At 36.6% G+C, this 17,940-nt stretch overlaps 1 protein-coding gene across 1 annotated transcript in view; it reads left to right on the top strand.

The window, feature by feature from the left end:
- lmx1bb (LIM homeobox transcription factor 1, beta b) overlaps positions 1-17,940 on the top strand; it is a 159,962-nt gene that overhangs the window by 110,609 nt on the left and 31,413 nt on the right. Inside the window, 1 exon segment of the mRNA XM_062051114.1 lies at positions 15,520-15,752. Coding sequence (XP_061907098.1) covers positions 15,520-15,752 — 233 coding nt within the window.

Here is a 17,940-nt window from a genome sequence, read left to right as displayed (position 1 = left end):
AACACTTTAATGAGTAGGACCCTTTTGGTTCCCCAATAATTTTAGTGTGATTTGTTTTTAAGTGTCATTGCTCAAAAAATAATAATGAATTAAAATCAATGGTGTAATGAGTTATTGACCTTTTTAAGGCTACAATTATTATATAATCTGAAATATTCCTCTTAAAAATGTTATTGGGTGAAAATATTGCATATTTTGTGTTTTTTCCACAAAAAAACAGGGTTTTCTTTGACAAAAAGAGCATACGACTTAAATCTTTAAAACGTTATATTGACAGATAGACCTAATGTTGATCTAGAGATAATAATACGGAATAATGACACATTTTAAATACTTTTTAGACCAAAACCCTTTGGGGTCCCCGGAATCAAGCCTGAGTGGAGGCCTTAATGTATATTTTTTATACATATATTGTATTGGTTTTTAAAATAAAAAAATATCAAAATGGCCCCTGCTTGCTTTGATTTTTCAGTGTGCGGCCCTCAGTGGAACAAGTTTGGACACCCCTGGTTTAATGCATCCAGCGGGGCATCACAACAAAATTAGGCATGATAATGTGTTGATTCCACGACTCTATATATCGGTATCGGTTGATATCGGAATCGGTAATTAAGAGTTGGACAATATCGGAATATCGGATATCGGCAAAAAAGCCATTATCGGACATCTCTACTTACAAAAAATCAAGATGTAATCTTCAAAAAAAAGTTATTCATTTCAGTATGTTGCTTTTGTTATTTTTGTACCAAAAAAAATAATCGTAGAACAATTTCCCATTTATATTACTCCAAAAAGTGCATCTAATCCAGGGGTGTCCAAACTTTTTCCACTGAGGGCCGCACACGGAAAAATTCAAGCATGTGGGGGCCATTTTGATATTTTTCATTTTCAAACCATAACAAAATATATCCATTTTTTATTTATTTTACCTTTAGGGGTCCCGGGGACCATAAAGGGTCTCAGTCATTAAAATGTTAAAAATAAGTCCGATTATTATTTTTTTTTAATTATTTAACGCTTACAGTAAATCTCTATATCAACTTCAAGTTGATATAAAGTAATACAAATTTAAAAAATGTTTTATGGCTTTTCTGTCAAAAACTACTTAGTTTTTTTTATAGTAAAACTGAAATATGCAGTATTTAGTAATTAGAGCCCTAAAAGATCAATAATGCAGGACACCATTGATTTTAATTATTTCATATTTTTGAGTAATCACAGTGAAAAGATAAATAAAAAATCACTAAATATATTTGGGATCCAAAAGGTGCCCCACTCCTAAAGTGATACATTTTTATTAGGTTGTTCTTTTACTTTCAACACTTACGTTACGAGATCAACTTCAGATATATCTGTCGATTTTATGCTGGAACTATTATTTTGTTTGTTTTATGCGCTTTTGTCAAAGAAAACTTTAATGTTTTTATATGGCTACTACACAATATATATGCAATATTTACCACATAAAACATTTTAAAGTGAAATATTTGAAGTGATTGGAACCCTGAAAATAATTCATTACAACATGGATTTTTTGTCATTCATTTTTTTTTTTGAGCAATGGCAAAAAAAGAAAAATGAAGAAAGACAAAAGAAAAAAAAACAGCCTGCATGGCAGCTTTTGTGTCAACATTGCAACTTTTTCTCGTTAGATTTCACCTCATTCCACTTTTTTTATGTTCTTTTTTATTTTTACAATAGTATTTCCAGAATGTGTGGCGGGCCGGTAAACAATTAGCTGCGGGCCGCAAATGGCCCCCGGGCCGCACTTTGGACACCCCTGATCTAATCCCTTCAAGCCACGCCTCCTCTACGTTAGCCTAGTTGTGTCCCTGGCTTGCCTAAATGGGAAAAGTAAACTCAATTATTTTGCCTGCACCTTGAGTCGGATATTTAAAAAGACATATGTGACCCGTGCTGGCAAAATGAGTCGGAATACGCACAGGCTAATTTTGACCTACAGGCAAATAAGTGAAAAAAATGTATCTTGGTTGAAATTGAGATTTTCACAAAAATGAGTCCGTAAAGCCACAATCTAGCGATCCCAATCATCGAAATAGCAAGAAAACATCTTAAATCACCTTTATTTGAAGGTTTTGTACGAGGTATGTCTTCAGAAATGAGTCCTTTGTGTTAAAAGTCCTTGAGAAAATCAAGTGTTTTCAACGCTCACTCGCGGCAATAAGGGGGAATCCCCCTTGCCATATTTGGTATCATTGTGACGCCAAGTTTACGTACTTTCTAAAAATGAGCATGGAATTCCAGATGACGCCATTCTGAACCAATATAATTCGAGTTTTTAAACCTGTCCCGACGTAAACAAATCCGGCTTGTTGCTACCCGGTCGCTGTGAGGCGTACCCTCATTGGTTGAATCACCCCGCGCGGTGCATTGTGGTATCATGGCAGCGCCCTGATGAAAAACAACACAGTAATTCGAGCGGAATATTTGGTGAAAAAAGGTGATTTTCCAACATTTAATTATTATTTTTGTGGATAAGTTAGACTGTTTTACATTCCGTAATGGCTTTAGAAGGTGGAGAGGGTACACAGGCGGTTGCAAGTGCGCTAAATTCACTGCAGTCGGCGAATCTTCTTAGTGCTGCTGGTCAGGAATATTACGGACAGCTGACCATCTGACAAACTGACCAGTGAACAAAAAAACTGTGACATAACAGTGTTGACATTTTTGTACATAACCGTTTTCAATAGAGTTGAATATATATTGTTCCTTTAGACATGGGATTTGACGTTAATTGTACCAATTTTGGTGTTGCGACAAGGACTTTTAAGGTATGGTTGCTATGGAGTTTTGTTTTGGAACATTCTGTTCTGGAACAGTAAACTTTAAGCTGGTTTTTCTCAAAACGGACCCTCAAACTTGGTCGACTTCAATCGGGATGTAACTCGGTCATTTTCTGTCCGATTCCAACAAACCATATATCATTTTGAAGGTCTTTAGATGGAAAATAACAATAACAATAACTCAGTTTTTACAATTTCCTCATTGTGACTCATTTTGCCAGCACAGGTCACATATTTCAAGACTATGTGTAAATGTTTACTTTTTACTCCTTTTTACTCTTTACCGATTGACAGAAAAACTGAAGACACAAGTTGGGTTAAAGGCTCTTTGGGCTGATATCCACCTTACGTCGTATTTCTCTCGTACACAGCTCACATGACTCATGTAATGTCACCACAGTTATGGCTGCGGTCGACATCAAATCATCATTTATGTCCTCTCCCCTGTTTCCCGCTGGCACGTTGGCCCAATGGCCCCTGGACCTCAAACCACTAATCAGGTAATGTCGGGGAGGTTGAATGGCATGCCTCCCCCTGGTCAACCTTCACTGCTCACACAGCGGTGTTGTTTTAAAGAGCATTCTTTAGCAGCTGAACTTGGAAAGGTATTAAAGTGGGATTAGGCTCCTCCACAATCCACTGCTTGTGTCATTCAGGGAGTTTGTGTTCTCCTCTCCCCACTGCCACCTCCCCACTCCTCTTCTGTTTGATTGTGGCGAGCCACAGGAGTGGGCCTGACTGTGCCTTTCAAAGGCGAGGGGTAGGGTTAAATCCCTAGTCCACTGCTCCCTGCTAATTCTCCTTGTTCCTTAGAGAAGGATTTACTTCTGCTGCCAGCTTCTCAAAGGCCTTCTCTGCCCATCCGAAAAGTCGCCGTTGCCTTCCTGTGGAGGTGTGGTTGCCATAGAAGGGGCGTCATGCATGGCCATTCCGTCTGAACCCCGCTGAGAATGGGGACCGGGGGCTGAAAACAGGCAGAAAGTCCGGATTAGGGTCCGGGACAAAGCAGGACAGGAAGATTCCAGAAGGGACGAATAGGAATTACAGCGGCAAAAATAATGCAAAGTGACAGAGAGGGGAAATAGAAAAATAATGGCTTTACAAGATTAGACTCGGTGCAGGAAAGGGAAGAAAGGAAAAGGGGGCTGAATGAGAATGTTTTCATCTAGATGAGAAGATTTGAGAGAGGGGCTGTTGGTGAATGCCGAATTCTGGACGTATCAAAACCGTGCTAACAAGTCATTTCCTCAACTTTTTGTGCTTTTTTTTTGTCCTCGTCTAAGCCGTCAATCATTAGTTAAACATCAGCACTGGGAATTTGTTTTGACAGATTCATCACTTCTTGCGCTGATCCCAGCATGGAACGCTATATTATCTGTGGAGAAATGTGCAACCAGTATCTATTTAGTTCAGTTCAGTTCAATTCAGTTTCAGTTTATTTGGAACATGTGTTATGATCCGCTGCTCGGATCATGGTCTGTTTACGTTTTCGAGCCACTTGTGTTCAACGTTCCCTCTAAGGTGCGCGCCTGCTCAAGCGTCCTCTGCGCACGGCAAATATATGCCGCGCACCAAATCCAACCCATCTGAATTCTAAACAAAATAAACACATTTATTCTGTGTAATTTTGCAATGCAACTCTGAGTGACAGTGACAACAAGCGGACCTAACGGTGTCCGTCAACACCGTTCAATTGAACACTGTTCAATTATTGCAACGTCTATCGAGATGCTTCGAGGACAGGAATTATATCCATCACTTTATTGAGCAAAACTGTTTATATTCGGCCATAACCACACCAAAACCATAAGTAAAAAACTTCTATCTCGAAAAACTAGTCATTTTCTGCCGTACAAACCAGGCCAAAACCAACTTGTCATCTGTCACCAACACGCATACCACTAAGCCACTGGTGCGTTTATGGCCACACAAAAAGTCGGACAACTCAAACACCACACAAAGTTACACTATGACTCCTCAGTCATACTGTCATTTATTATTAATGTTAATTCATTGATATTAATCATGGAATGCTGTTACTAGAGAAAGTTACAGGAATGCACACTTCATCCTATGCTTACATTTCATTGTGCAACATGAGGATGTTTAAGGGGAACTAAATGTGATCTCTGAAAGGGGTACAAATGATTTCCAAAGCAGGACCCCCACCCAGACATACTGTACAATAGTAATCCATAGCTTATGAAAAACAAGATTTCTTTTATTTTCATTACAAGTGGGCCAAATCACTAATTATACTAAATAATCTCATGAAAATGACTCCTCTCATTTGAGTGTTATTATAAAAGATTAGTTTGAGACAGGTGTGCTGCTGGTATTGCCACGTGTAATGTTGCTCACATGTGCTCCACTGAATGCTCAGGGAGTTTTTGTGTTTGCTCAGACACATGAACAATTAGAGGGAACATTGCTTTTGTTTTCAGCACCTCTCGAGTTTGTTTGTTTCAGTTGCCATGACGGCAGATTGCACTCACCTGCCTCTGGTTAGTGTTCGGGACGCTCACCTGTTGCCCGGGCACTAATCAGAGGGCTATTTAGTCTAGACCCTGGCCTCACTCAGTCTGGCTTCCTAATTTGCTTTATGCAACAGATGACGACTTTTGATTCCTGCTACCTGTAGACTAGCTTCCACGCTAGGCTCTGTTTGTTGCTGGCTTCCACGCTAGCCCCTTTGGTTTTTTGCCGTCCGTGTTTTGAGCACGTTTTTCTTTGTTCCCGTCTGATTTATTTTAAAAATATATAATTTCCTACCTGCACACTGTGTCCGAAGTCCGTTTGCATCCTGGTAGAACAAAACCCCGCATCACGATGCGACCCGGTCGTCACAACATGCACACGATGCAATGTAATGCATCACACAATTCCAGTTGTTTCATTACATTGCTAATATACTCTTACTTGTCATTATTATTGGTCTTCAACATGCACAATGTAGGACAATAAAGGTTTGATTTACACTTTTTGGATACAGTGCTACCTCAATTTAAGAATGTTTTGAGATAAGAGCTGTCTCTCGACTTATTTTCAATTAAGTTTCAGTTTATTTCGAACATGCGTACGATATAATGTAATGCATCACACAATTCCAGTTGTTTCATTACAGCATGTTTAAAAAGGAGTAGGAAAAGGCAGAGCTTATTTAATCCTACCCCTTTTCATGTCATAGCAATTTTATCCAATTTCCTTGTTCTCTGTAACAGAATAGTGAACAAATAAGTAACAAACAAATATTAAATACCATATTTTTCGGAGTATAAGTCGCTCCGGAGTATAAGTCACGCCGGCCGAAAATGCACGATAAAGAAGGAAAAAAACATATATAAGTCGCATTGGAGTACAAGTCGCATTTTTTGGGGAAATGTATTTGATAAAACCCAACACCAAGAATAGACATTTGAAAGGCAATTTAAAATAAATAAAGAATAGTGAACAACAGGCTGAATAAGTGTATGTTATATGAGGCATAAATAACCAACTGAGAACGTGCCTGGTATGTTAACGTAACATATTATGCTTAGAGTCATTCAAATAACTATAACATATAGAACATGCTATACGTTTACCAAACAATCTGTCACTTCTAATCGCTAAATCCCATGAAATCTTATACGTCTAGTCTCTTACGTGAATGAGTTAAGTAATATTAGTTGATATTTTACGGTAATGTGTTAATAATTTCACACGTTAATCGCTCCCAAGTATAAGTCGCACCCTCGGCCAAACTATGAAAAAAACTGCGACTTATAGTCCGAAAAATACGGTACATAAATAATTTTTGTCTCACAAAGGGTTCAAGATGTTCATCATAATTCTTGTTCTGTGTGTTTTGTCAACACTTTTAGTTTGAACAGTCTCTTAAACTGAATCATATTGTTGCTTTGTTTGATTTCTTTGGTCTATTCCATAATAGACTAAAACACAATTTAATTCCACATACTGATATATTAAAGGTTTTAAGTGTTGTACGAGCATACAAATGTTTTAAATTAGATGTTCCTCTAAGGTTATATTTCTCCTCTTTTGTTGAGAAGAATTGTTGTACATTCTTGGCTAGCAGGTTATAGTTTGCTTTATACATCATTTTAGCTGTTTGCAAATGCACCAAATCGTTGAATTTCAATAATTGTGATTTAATAAATAAAGGGTTTGTATGTTCTCTATATTCAACAATATGTTTTATTCTAATTTGTATTTTTTTGCAACACAGTACATTTTTTTACACACCAGATGTGTTTAAAATACCCTTTGTGTTTTTTTTCTCTGTTTAGAAGACATATTTAGGTTGGCAGCTCACTTAAACGCAAAGTATGCTTGTTTTAGAAACATGCCAACTTTTCTTTTTCCTGGGATTATCCTTGAGGTTTTTCCATAGTTGAATAATAATCTTCTTAGCTTATTGTAATAAATGAAAGATTACTGGATTTGATCAACCTTCTAGGGACTGGATTGCTGCTATTGTGTACACAAATTGCTGCGTCAGATATATACCGCCAGGATTTGGGTTAAGACGGATGGACTGTTTCTTGTCCTGTACAATAACCTGTCAATTATGGCTGTATGCAAATAGTCAGAGATTTGACGATTTGATTCGGAGGAGACTGATTCAACAATCAAACTCGCTGTCCAATCGTCTGATATTAAACCCACCGCCAAAGTGGAAGAAAGCTGAGTTAATACCGGTAGAAGGAGCCCCGCATACAGCAAGAGTGTTGGAGTAGCTTTAGTAAGTGTAGCATTCCTTTTATAAATGTAATGATTCTTTCCATGGTTCACATACAGAACCTGTGTTTCAACTTTTAATTTATCTGTTTTGTCAAGTTTGATGTCTTCCTGGCGCTGTGCCAGGGCCGAACCCTCACAATCTGTAATTAACCCTTTCTTTGAGGTGAAAAATGTTGCTTTTTTGTTCACTTTGATACAAGACTGTAATGATTTCATAAGTACCTTTAATTAATTTTGGAATTTTAATTTACATGTAATGGATGGAGCCCATCACAAACATGGCATTACTGACACCTAGTCACCAGTCAATATACACTACTACAATCATCTTAATCTTAGTCATATATCCGACTGACGATGGGCAGAATCTAACAAATCAAATCTGATTATGAAAATATTTAGTTGAAGACAGCTCTACTGTCAATTGCTATGATGTTTGATTAACTCTCTGGGGCATACATCCATTATTAGCAGTTACAGTAGGAAGGGGATTCATAAGATCCCATTGGTTGCAGTTTACCTGACACATGAAACGTGACAAATAAGGGGGTGCACTATCCACTTTAGCCGCCAAATGGCAGTAGTGTGTTGAATATCTTAAAATGTGTGTTTTGTGGCAATTCCAACTTTGACTACAGCATCAGTTGCTATGTAGAGTGCCACTTTCCATCATTTTCTTCTTCTCATGGAAGATCCACCCAGGAATGGGGCCATATGAATCCCTTCCCTACATTGAGGGCCTCCAAAACAAAAAAGTCCCCATTGAGTTAAGAGTGTATTACAAATAAGGGCTGTCAAATAATTGTTTTTAAAATCAGTTTAATCACATTTTTGAATTTGGATTGATTAATCACAGGAGATTATTCACTTGAGTAATTGAAATTAGGTAAAGAAAATAACCCAATATTTGTACTAAAATGCAATTTTATTGTCGAAATATCCACAAATGTTTTTAAACATTTTACTTGAATGCACGTCATATATTTGCATAAAACTCAATAAAAGTTTGCAATGTATTCACTCATTTCTGTACTGACGTGTGCATTAATCTGATTATTGATCATATAGCGGTTAAGTTAAAGCACATGTACGGTCAAAATAAATTGCATGATTAATCTAAATTCCCTTGTGATTAATGTCATCATTTTTGTGATTAATCACATGAGTTAACTCGTTATTTTGACAACCCTCCTTGCTGGAGCCTATCTCAACCCTAATAAATATATATTTTTTAATCTAATTCTAATTTCTAATTCCTAACAGTAAATATGACAATGTATCCATTTTCTCCAAAATGAAACCTTGAAATCAGAAACAGTAACAATTTCTTAAAAATTTGTCGTATTTATAATCTTATGTACAGTTGATTTAGGCCTGACCCCATTACCCCAGTCCTTTAATGTACTGTATGGATGGTAACTCAAGTTATGCAACATTTTCTAAATAAAAAAATGGCATAAATAAATCCAACGGACACGATAACCTAAAAATAAAGACAACTTCAGATTGTTTTCTTTGTTTAAAAATAGAACAACCACATTCTGAAAATGTACAAATCATAATGTTGTTGGGGTTGTTTTATACTTACATATTGCGGTTAGTATTCTATCTTTATTTGTCGATTTTTTCTGAATAAATTATGTCATAATCAGTGTTGGGTTAATTACTGAAAACCAGTAACTAGTTACAATTACTAGTTACTTTATTTCAAAAGTAACTCAGTTACTAACTCAGTTACTTACACCAAAAAGTAATGTGTTACTGTGAAAAGTAACTATTTAGTTACTTCTTTTTTCCCCCCCTTTTTTTAAGGCTCCCATTAATGCCCTTTTAGCCTTCATTTCAGTACTGTTATTGCACTGGAGAATAATACAATCTGTTGATCAACTTGACATGCATTTGCATCACTGAACTCAGAAAGCAATGTGGTCTACATAGAACACACAAAGACAAAGATATGTTTCAAAGGGCCAATTTATTTCAGGCCAGAAAAAATTGACAAAACTATTTTAAATAGCTGCAACATAATGGCACTTTAACTTGAACTCTAAGTAGATAGGATCTTTGATCCAAGACACAACTTACATTTAACTAAAATGTTATTTTCTTTGTGCTCGACAAAAGAAAAGTATTGAGAATGTCTCCATGTTAAAAAACTCGACTTCTGGCTTCGCCATGATGTCTTGTTAGTTGTTATGAGAGTAGCGTATGTGTGTGTGTGTGTGTGTGGCCCTTTAAGATATGACAGCATGAGAGGTGAGTGACGTCAGTGAGTGAGTGGGCGAGAGAGGTGAGGGAGCGGCGACAGTGAGTGCGTGTAGGTGCTCTAGCTTGGTGGATGGCTGCGTGCAATAAAGTCACAAAGTTGCAACAAACCGCCGGTCTCGTCATTCACCCTCAGCTGTAAAGACCCTCTTCCGGGTAAAGTGAAGGTTGTTAGTCACGAAGTACGGCTCTGGAGGAACGTCTCCCCTGCGGGGAGGCATGCTTTCTGTGGGAAAGCACGCCTCTTCTTTTCCACCGGAGCGCTCCAATAAAACACACTCAGATCTTCAGTTTCTAGCCGATACTACATACAAATAACGTAAAATAACACAGTAACGCATCATGCAGTAACGGTAACTGAGTTACTGTATATAAAAAAATAACGCGTTAGATTACTAGTTACCGCCGAAACTAACGGCGTTACAGTAACACGTTACTTAGTAACGCGTTAGTCCCAACACTGGTCATAATGTTCATCAGTCAACTCATTGGTGTTAATTTGTAATCCATGAAGATAAAAAAATAATATCAAAATCAAATTGCAGGATCATGTAGTTTTGACATTTTCCTCGACTGGGGCACTAACATCATGTGGTCTATTTTTTTTTACATATGTAACATAATCTACATAGATACAAATAATTGCTATTGCGACATCCAGTGGACACATTTAGAACAGCAGTTTCTTTCATTCAAAAATGTCTGGTAAATTTTTATATTTAGCAGACTCATCCCGCGGGCCGGATAAAACCTGTTTGCGGGGCTGTATGTTTGACACACCCCTGTTTCATACAGTCCTACGTTTATGGCTGTTGGTAATAAATACATTTCTGTAACGGAGGAATAATTAATAATAAATGTAATATTTTCTTAACTAGAGGATACACACACTGTTTACTGCCTTCTAAATATGGTTGCCCTCTAGACATGAAATAACACCCTTTAGTCGCCTTTCCACTCTTTATTCCAACATAGTACTGTTTCCTGAGGATGAGCCAATCAGTGGCCACGATACTGAACAGCACGCTCTGATTGGTTTGGGCTCCTCTCGTGGCCAATATTACTGTAATAGTGTTACTTTTAGTCAATGTATCAATTTCTATGCTTGAAAATACTTAATTTAGGAAAAATAATATAGAAAAATAAAAATATTACAATTAAACATGAAAAAAACTATTCCATTCGGAGCAACGCAACCGAAAATATGGCCAAAAATTAGGGATGCCCGTTAATGGCTTTTTTGCCGATATCCGATATTCCGATATTGGCCAACTCTTAATTACCGATACCGATATAGACAGTCGTGGAATTTACAGATTATTATGCCTAATTTGGACAACCGGGTATGGTGAAGATAAGGTCCTTCTTTAAAAAATTACTAAAATAAAATAAGATAAATAAATAAAAAACATTTTCTTGAATAAAAAAGAAAGTAATACAATATAAAAACAGTTACATAGAAACTAGTAATTAATGAAAATGAGTAAAAATAACTGTTAAAGATTAGTACTATTAGTGGACCAGCAGCACACACAATCATGTGTGCTTACGGACTGTATCCCTTGCAGACTGTATTGATATGTATTGATATATATTGTAGGAACCAGAATATTAATAACAGAAAGAAACTACCCTTTTGTGTCAATGAGTGTGAGTGAGTGTAAATGGGGGAGGGAGGTTTTTTGGGTTGGTGCACTAATTGTAAGTGTATCTTGTGTTTTTTATGTTGATTTAATAAATAAAAAAACAAATAGAAAAAAAAACAAACGATACCGATAATAAAAAAAACGACACCGATAATTTCCGATATTACATTTTAAAGCATTTATCGGCCGATAATAGAGCAACTATTTATCTGAAAGGTCCCCAATATACTCGAAGATTATTTTCTGATCCTACTCAGGTGAGCAATAGTGATGCACTTGTTTGAATGACAACAATAGAGAGGTGTTTGCAGCATTTATACAGCTGCCCTTGCACACTTGTTAACACAGACAAACATGCACGCCATATCAGCACTCAATCAGCACCTAGGAAAAAAAATTACCATAACAAAACAACCCTCTTCTCATATTTACACATTATATTCACCACCGTCGCTCATCCCTGCCCCGAAACGGGCGATGATGTCAAACAGTCCTCTTGTTGCCTCTCTCCGCAATCGCACAATGAAATAGATGTTCACCACAAACAGATAGGCGACTGCCAGCTGTCTTCCTGACCAGCGCAAACAAAGACGCGGCTAATAAATCCAGTTTTACGGCTGGACAACATCAACCACGCTCCCTGCCTCCTTGCTTCATTTCGTGCGGCTTCTTCTGAACAAGTGAGCACAAATTAAATGCCTCTCAGTCACCAATAAAACAATGCAAACACCTTTCCTGAAAGGGTACAAAGGAAGATGGAGGCGTGGAGCGATAAAGGCCACGTTGCACCACGGAGATGTTATATTAGACGGTCAGATGAGATATGATGCTCGGCAGTCGGAGATGAATTTATGGGATCTGATATGCTATCTGTTGTGTATAGAATGGAGTGGATATGAGAGAAGCAGTGTTATCTCTTGGCAAAGTCTTGATTTCCGTCATGCAAGGTCTAGGGTTTATTGCGCGAGTACCTTTTTGTGCATTTTTGTACTTTTACCACTTAAATAACATGTTGTGCAAGGATGCAAGACGATTCAAACTCAATAGGGTGCAGGCCTCTACCAAGGCCAAACGGTCTTGATTGAGACACAACACATCACACTGTCAGGACCTCGAAGCTATGCAGTCTACATCAGGGGGGTCAAACTCAGGGGCTGCATGGAGGACAATCATGGCATGCACTGCAAAAAGTCAATGTTCAAAAACAATTTAAAAAAAATGAAAAAATGCGGGTATTTTATTTGAACCAAGCAAAATTATCTGCCAATAGAACAAGAAAATTTGGCTTGTCAAGACTTTCCAAAACAAGTCAAATTAGCTAACCTCAATGAACCCAAAAATACCTTAAAAAAGTATGTTCTCACTAATAACAAGTGCACTTTTCTTGGTAGAAAAAAAAAGAGACCTTTTTGCTCAATATGTTGAAAAATATTCTTAAATTTAGTAAATGCTACCATAAAGCCATCTTGACATAATGATATGCGCTCGGCATTACATTTCTTGAAACCAGCAAACTTATACTAAAAACTAATTTATTGTTCTTAATCATACTTGCCAACCTTGAGACCTCCGATACCGGGAGGTGGGGGGTGGGGGCGTGGTTGGGGGTGTGGTTAAGAGGGGAATATATTTAAGCTAGAATTGACCTACTCAAGTATTTCATATATATATATATATATATATATATATATATATATATATATATATATATATATATATATATATATATACTCAAGTATTTCATATATATATATATATATATATATATATATATATATATATATATATATATATATATATATATATATATATATATATATATGTATGAAATACTTGACTTTCAGTGAATTCTAGCTATATATATATATATATATATATATATTTATATATATATATATATATATATATATATATATATATATATATATATATATATATATATATATATATATATATATATATATATATATATATATATATATATTTTTTTTTTTTATTATACATATAAATAAAATAAATACTTGAATTTCAGTGTTCTGGAGGCTATCCAGTAGATGGCAGTATTGTCCTGTTTAAGAGTGTCACAACATTGCTGTTTACGGCAGACAAACTGCTTTACGGTAGACTAAACGTGACTGCTGTTGTTGTGTGTTGTTACCGCGCTGGGAGGACGTTAATGAAACTGTCTAACAATAAATCCACATAAGAAACCAAGAACTCGCCCTCGATCATCAATTGGGCAGGCAAGCTGTTTATATTGTGGGAAAGCGGATGTGAGAACAGGCTGTACCCACTCAGGTCCGCATTGAGCTGGAGGGGGCGTGGCCTCCAGCTCCGGCTGAATACCGGGAGTTTGTCGGGACAAAATTTCTGCCGGGAGGTTATCGGGAGAGGCGCTGAATACCGGGAGTCTCCCGGTAAAAACGGGAGGGTTGGCAAGTATGTTCTTAATGAAAAGGCAACAAGGCAACCGCTTGTTACTCTCGGGGTCTCCTAGCCGCTCAGGCAAATCATATGGTCTGAAAATGCATTTTTCCATCGATAACATGACATCATCGCGCCAAGTGCGTGCTCTTTCAGTCAATTAGTGCGCATATATACAGCCCGGCCCCCGGCCAAAAAAATGTTTAATTGTAATTTTGAGGAATTTATCTGAATGTGCATGAACTTTTTCTGTTCAAAATTGTTTGAAATGTCAAATGTTTCAATATTAACAGTCAGTTTACTGTACTGTGCCAACTGTACTACTATATGAGTGCGTATTTTCTATTGTTTCATTGAAAATAAAACAGCAAAGTCCATTTGGCTGTCATCTGTTTTAATTATGAGACACAATTGTGTCAAAATCATGACTTTTTTTTTTTCATGTTTGAAATAAGAAATTATTACTTTAAAAAAGTAATTTCATATGTGTGAGTGTTGATGACAGAGCTTTGCAACAGTTGATATTCTAGTTCCTAGCATGTTTTACTCAATATAGGTCATCAAATCTCAGCTACAAGCTATAATATCTTACTGAGATCATTTAGGACCAAAACCCTTAAAACAAGTAAAACACTCTAACATCAAATCTGCTTAGTGAGAAGAATTATCTTATTAGACAGAAAATAAGCAAATATCACCCTTATTTGAGATATTTAATCTGATTTAAATTTCAGTTTTTGCAGTGTGATAACTCAATAATATAACTACAACAACTTCTTTGTTTTAATTAGGCCCAAAATAGAACAGGCGCTTTCTGAAAATGTACATATCACAAAGAATCCTCTTGACAAAACACCTGAAGTTAGTTGAACATTTTGAGGTAAATAAACTGGTATAGCTGCATTAACACCATGAAGAACACAATGGACTTAGACTTTTTCTAGAGATGTCCGATAATATCGGACTGCCGATACTATCGGCCGATAAATGCTTTAAAATGTAATATCGGAAATTATCGGTATCGGTTTCAAAAAGTAAAATGTATGACTTTTTAAAACGCCCCTGTACGGAGTGGTACAGAGCACCAATAAACCTTAAAGGCACTGCCTTTGCGTGCCGGCCCAATCACATAATATCCACAGCTTTTCACACACACACAAGTGAATGTGTGGTATGGTCAACAGCCATACAGGTCACACTGAGGGTTGTCGTATAAACAACTTTAACACTGTTACAAATATGCGCCACACTGTGAACCCACACCAAACAAGAATGACAAACACATTTCGGGAGAACATCCGCACCGTAACACAACATAAACACAACAGAACAAATATCCAGAACTCCTTGCAGCACTAACTCTTCCGGGACACTACAATATACACCCCCCGTTAGCCCACGAAAACCGAAAGTACTACTATACTCATTTCAAATTGAAAATAAATTACTGATTAAATGAATCAATTAAAATCCATGCATTAGTCACTGAAAAAAATACTTGAAAAGTAGTTTGTATTTAAAAGACACATACATTAAAATATAAGGGTAAAAAAAAATCATGCATCCTGTATTTTCCAGATTTTTTTTTTTACCAGTAACTGAATGATCCTCTAATCAATTATATATTTCTTTCACAGGCTGTTTGCTACCAAGTGCAGTGGCTGCCTGGAGAAGATCGCCCCCACAGAGTTTGTGATGCGAGCCCTGGAATGCGTCTACCACCTGAACTGCTTCTGCTGCTGCGTGTGCGACCGCCAGCTGAGAAAAGGCGACGAGTTTGTCCTGAAAGAGGGTCAGCTGCTCTGCAAGGTGGACTACGAGCGGGAGAAGGACTTACTCAGCTCCGTCAGCCCAGATGACTCAGACTCAGGTGAGCCCCTCCGCGCCCTCTCACAGCAGAGTGACAACAGCACCCGGGTGTGATCATCACATGGCACCGAGGTGTTGGATTTGGTGCGTGCTGTGCCACTGCAGTGGCAGCCCGCATGCTGCACACTCACAGGCCACACATTTAGGCGCACTGCCACAAAGTCATTCAATCTGAATTAAACTTTGCAGAGAGAATTCATATTTGCAAAGTACATTGTGTGCTAATATTGCTGCTGTGACACCTTCGTTATCCTTATTTTATTAATATTGTGAAATTTGGCATTACCAATCTATTTATACTTAAATACAGTGATACCTAGGTTTTCATTAGTAAAATGTTCCAAAAGGTGCGAAAAAAGACCAAATTGTACAGAAAATCAATTTTTCCCATAATAAATAATGTAGAGATGTCCGATAATATCGGCAGGCCGATACATGCTTTAAAATGTAATATCGGAAATGATCGGTATCGTTTTTTTTATTATCGGTATCGGTTGTTTTGTTTTTTTTGTTTTTTTTGTATTAAATCAACATAAAAAACACAAGATACACTTACAATTAGTGCACCAACCCAAAAAACCTCCCTCCCCCATTCACACTCATTCACACAAAAGGGTTGTTTCTTTCTGTTATTAATATTCTGGTTCCTACATTATACATCAATATATATCAATACAGTCTGCAAGGGATACAGTCCGTAAGCACACATGATTGTGCGTGCTGCTGGTCCACTAATAGTACTAACCTTTAACAGTTAATTTTACTATTTTTTATTAGTTTCTATGTAACTGTTTTTATATTGTTTTACTTTATTTTTTATTCAAGAAAATGTTTTTGATTTATATATCTTATTTTATTGTTTTTTTTAAAAAGGACCTTATCTTCACCATAACTGGTTGTCCAAATTAGGCATAATAATGTGTTAATTCCACGACTGTATATATCGGTATCGGTTGATATCGGTATCGGTAATTAAGAGTTGGAAAATATCGGAATATCGGATATCGGCAAAAAGCTATTATCGGACATCCCTATAAATAATGGTAACACTTTAGTATGGGGAACATATTCACCATTAAATAGTTGCTTATTAACATGCTAATTAGTAATATATTGGCTCTTAATTACTCATTATTAAGTATGTATTAATGCATTACTAACCCTAACCCTCTAACCCTATCCTTAACCCTAACCCTAACCAGATAACTCTAAATTAAATCTTTGTTACTTAGACTATGTTCCCCATACTAAAGTGTTACAGAAATAATGTAAAGCCAATTTACTTGTTCCATGCAAACTATGAACACAAATCACATTTTATGGAGAATAACTATAATTTTACATGCAGACGACAAGGATGCCACCTTTGTGCTTTGCTATGAATTCATCGTGTTTCTAACCTTCTTTATCAAAGCGCTGTGTATCGCAACATTTTTACACCCCGTGCTGGCTTATTTTGCCTAATCAATTATTAACTTGATTCGTCTCATTGTGTTATGGGACTCTTGCGACTCACTGGATTTGCGAGTGACTCCGGAAAAAAACAATCCCAAAGTTGCAACACTTTGCTCCCATTAAAGACTTACCAATGTGGAGATGTGTTATTGATGAGGCAGGAGTCGAAGATGGAGTGCCTCGCCGCTTATACCCTTGGCTTAACATGAAAAACAGGCACATAAACATTGGTTTCAACGACACAGAAGCGAAAGAAAGTACCTAAAGAAGAAAGGGAGTACTTAAAGAAAGTACCTTTCAGTAAATATCTATTGTGATTTCCACAAAATAGTAATAGCAAATACCACAAGTACTGTTCTGCAATGCAAATGTATAAATAAGACTTCATTCAGGCCAAAATACAAATAAAAATATGCATTAAAGGAACTCAAATGGAAAAAAAAAACATGATCAATTGAAGCAGCAACAGAAGGAGAAATATAATCTTAGAGGAAAAATGTAATTTAAAACATTTGTACGCACGTACAACACTTAAGACATTCAGTATATCAGTATGTGGAATTAAATTATGGAATGAATTAAGCAAAGCAATCAAACAATGTACTAATATGATCCACTTCAAGAAACTCTTCAAACTTAAAGTATTTACAAAGTACAAAGAAGAAGAACCATGATAAACATTCTGAATTTATTTCATCCATCCATTCATTTTCTAGATAATTTTACTCATCTCT

This window comes from Entelurus aequoreus, linkage group LG06 (genome assembly GCF_033978785.1).
Source record: "Entelurus aequoreus isolate RoL-2023_Sb linkage group LG06, RoL_Eaeq_v1.1, whole genome shotgun sequence".
In the NCBI taxonomy this organism is placed as follows: Eukaryota; Metazoa; Chordata; class Actinopteri; order Syngnathiformes; family Syngnathidae; genus Entelurus; species Entelurus aequoreus.
The sequence above is the reverse complement of the archived record's forward strand: the minus strand, read 5'-3'. Positions and strand labels throughout refer to the sequence as shown.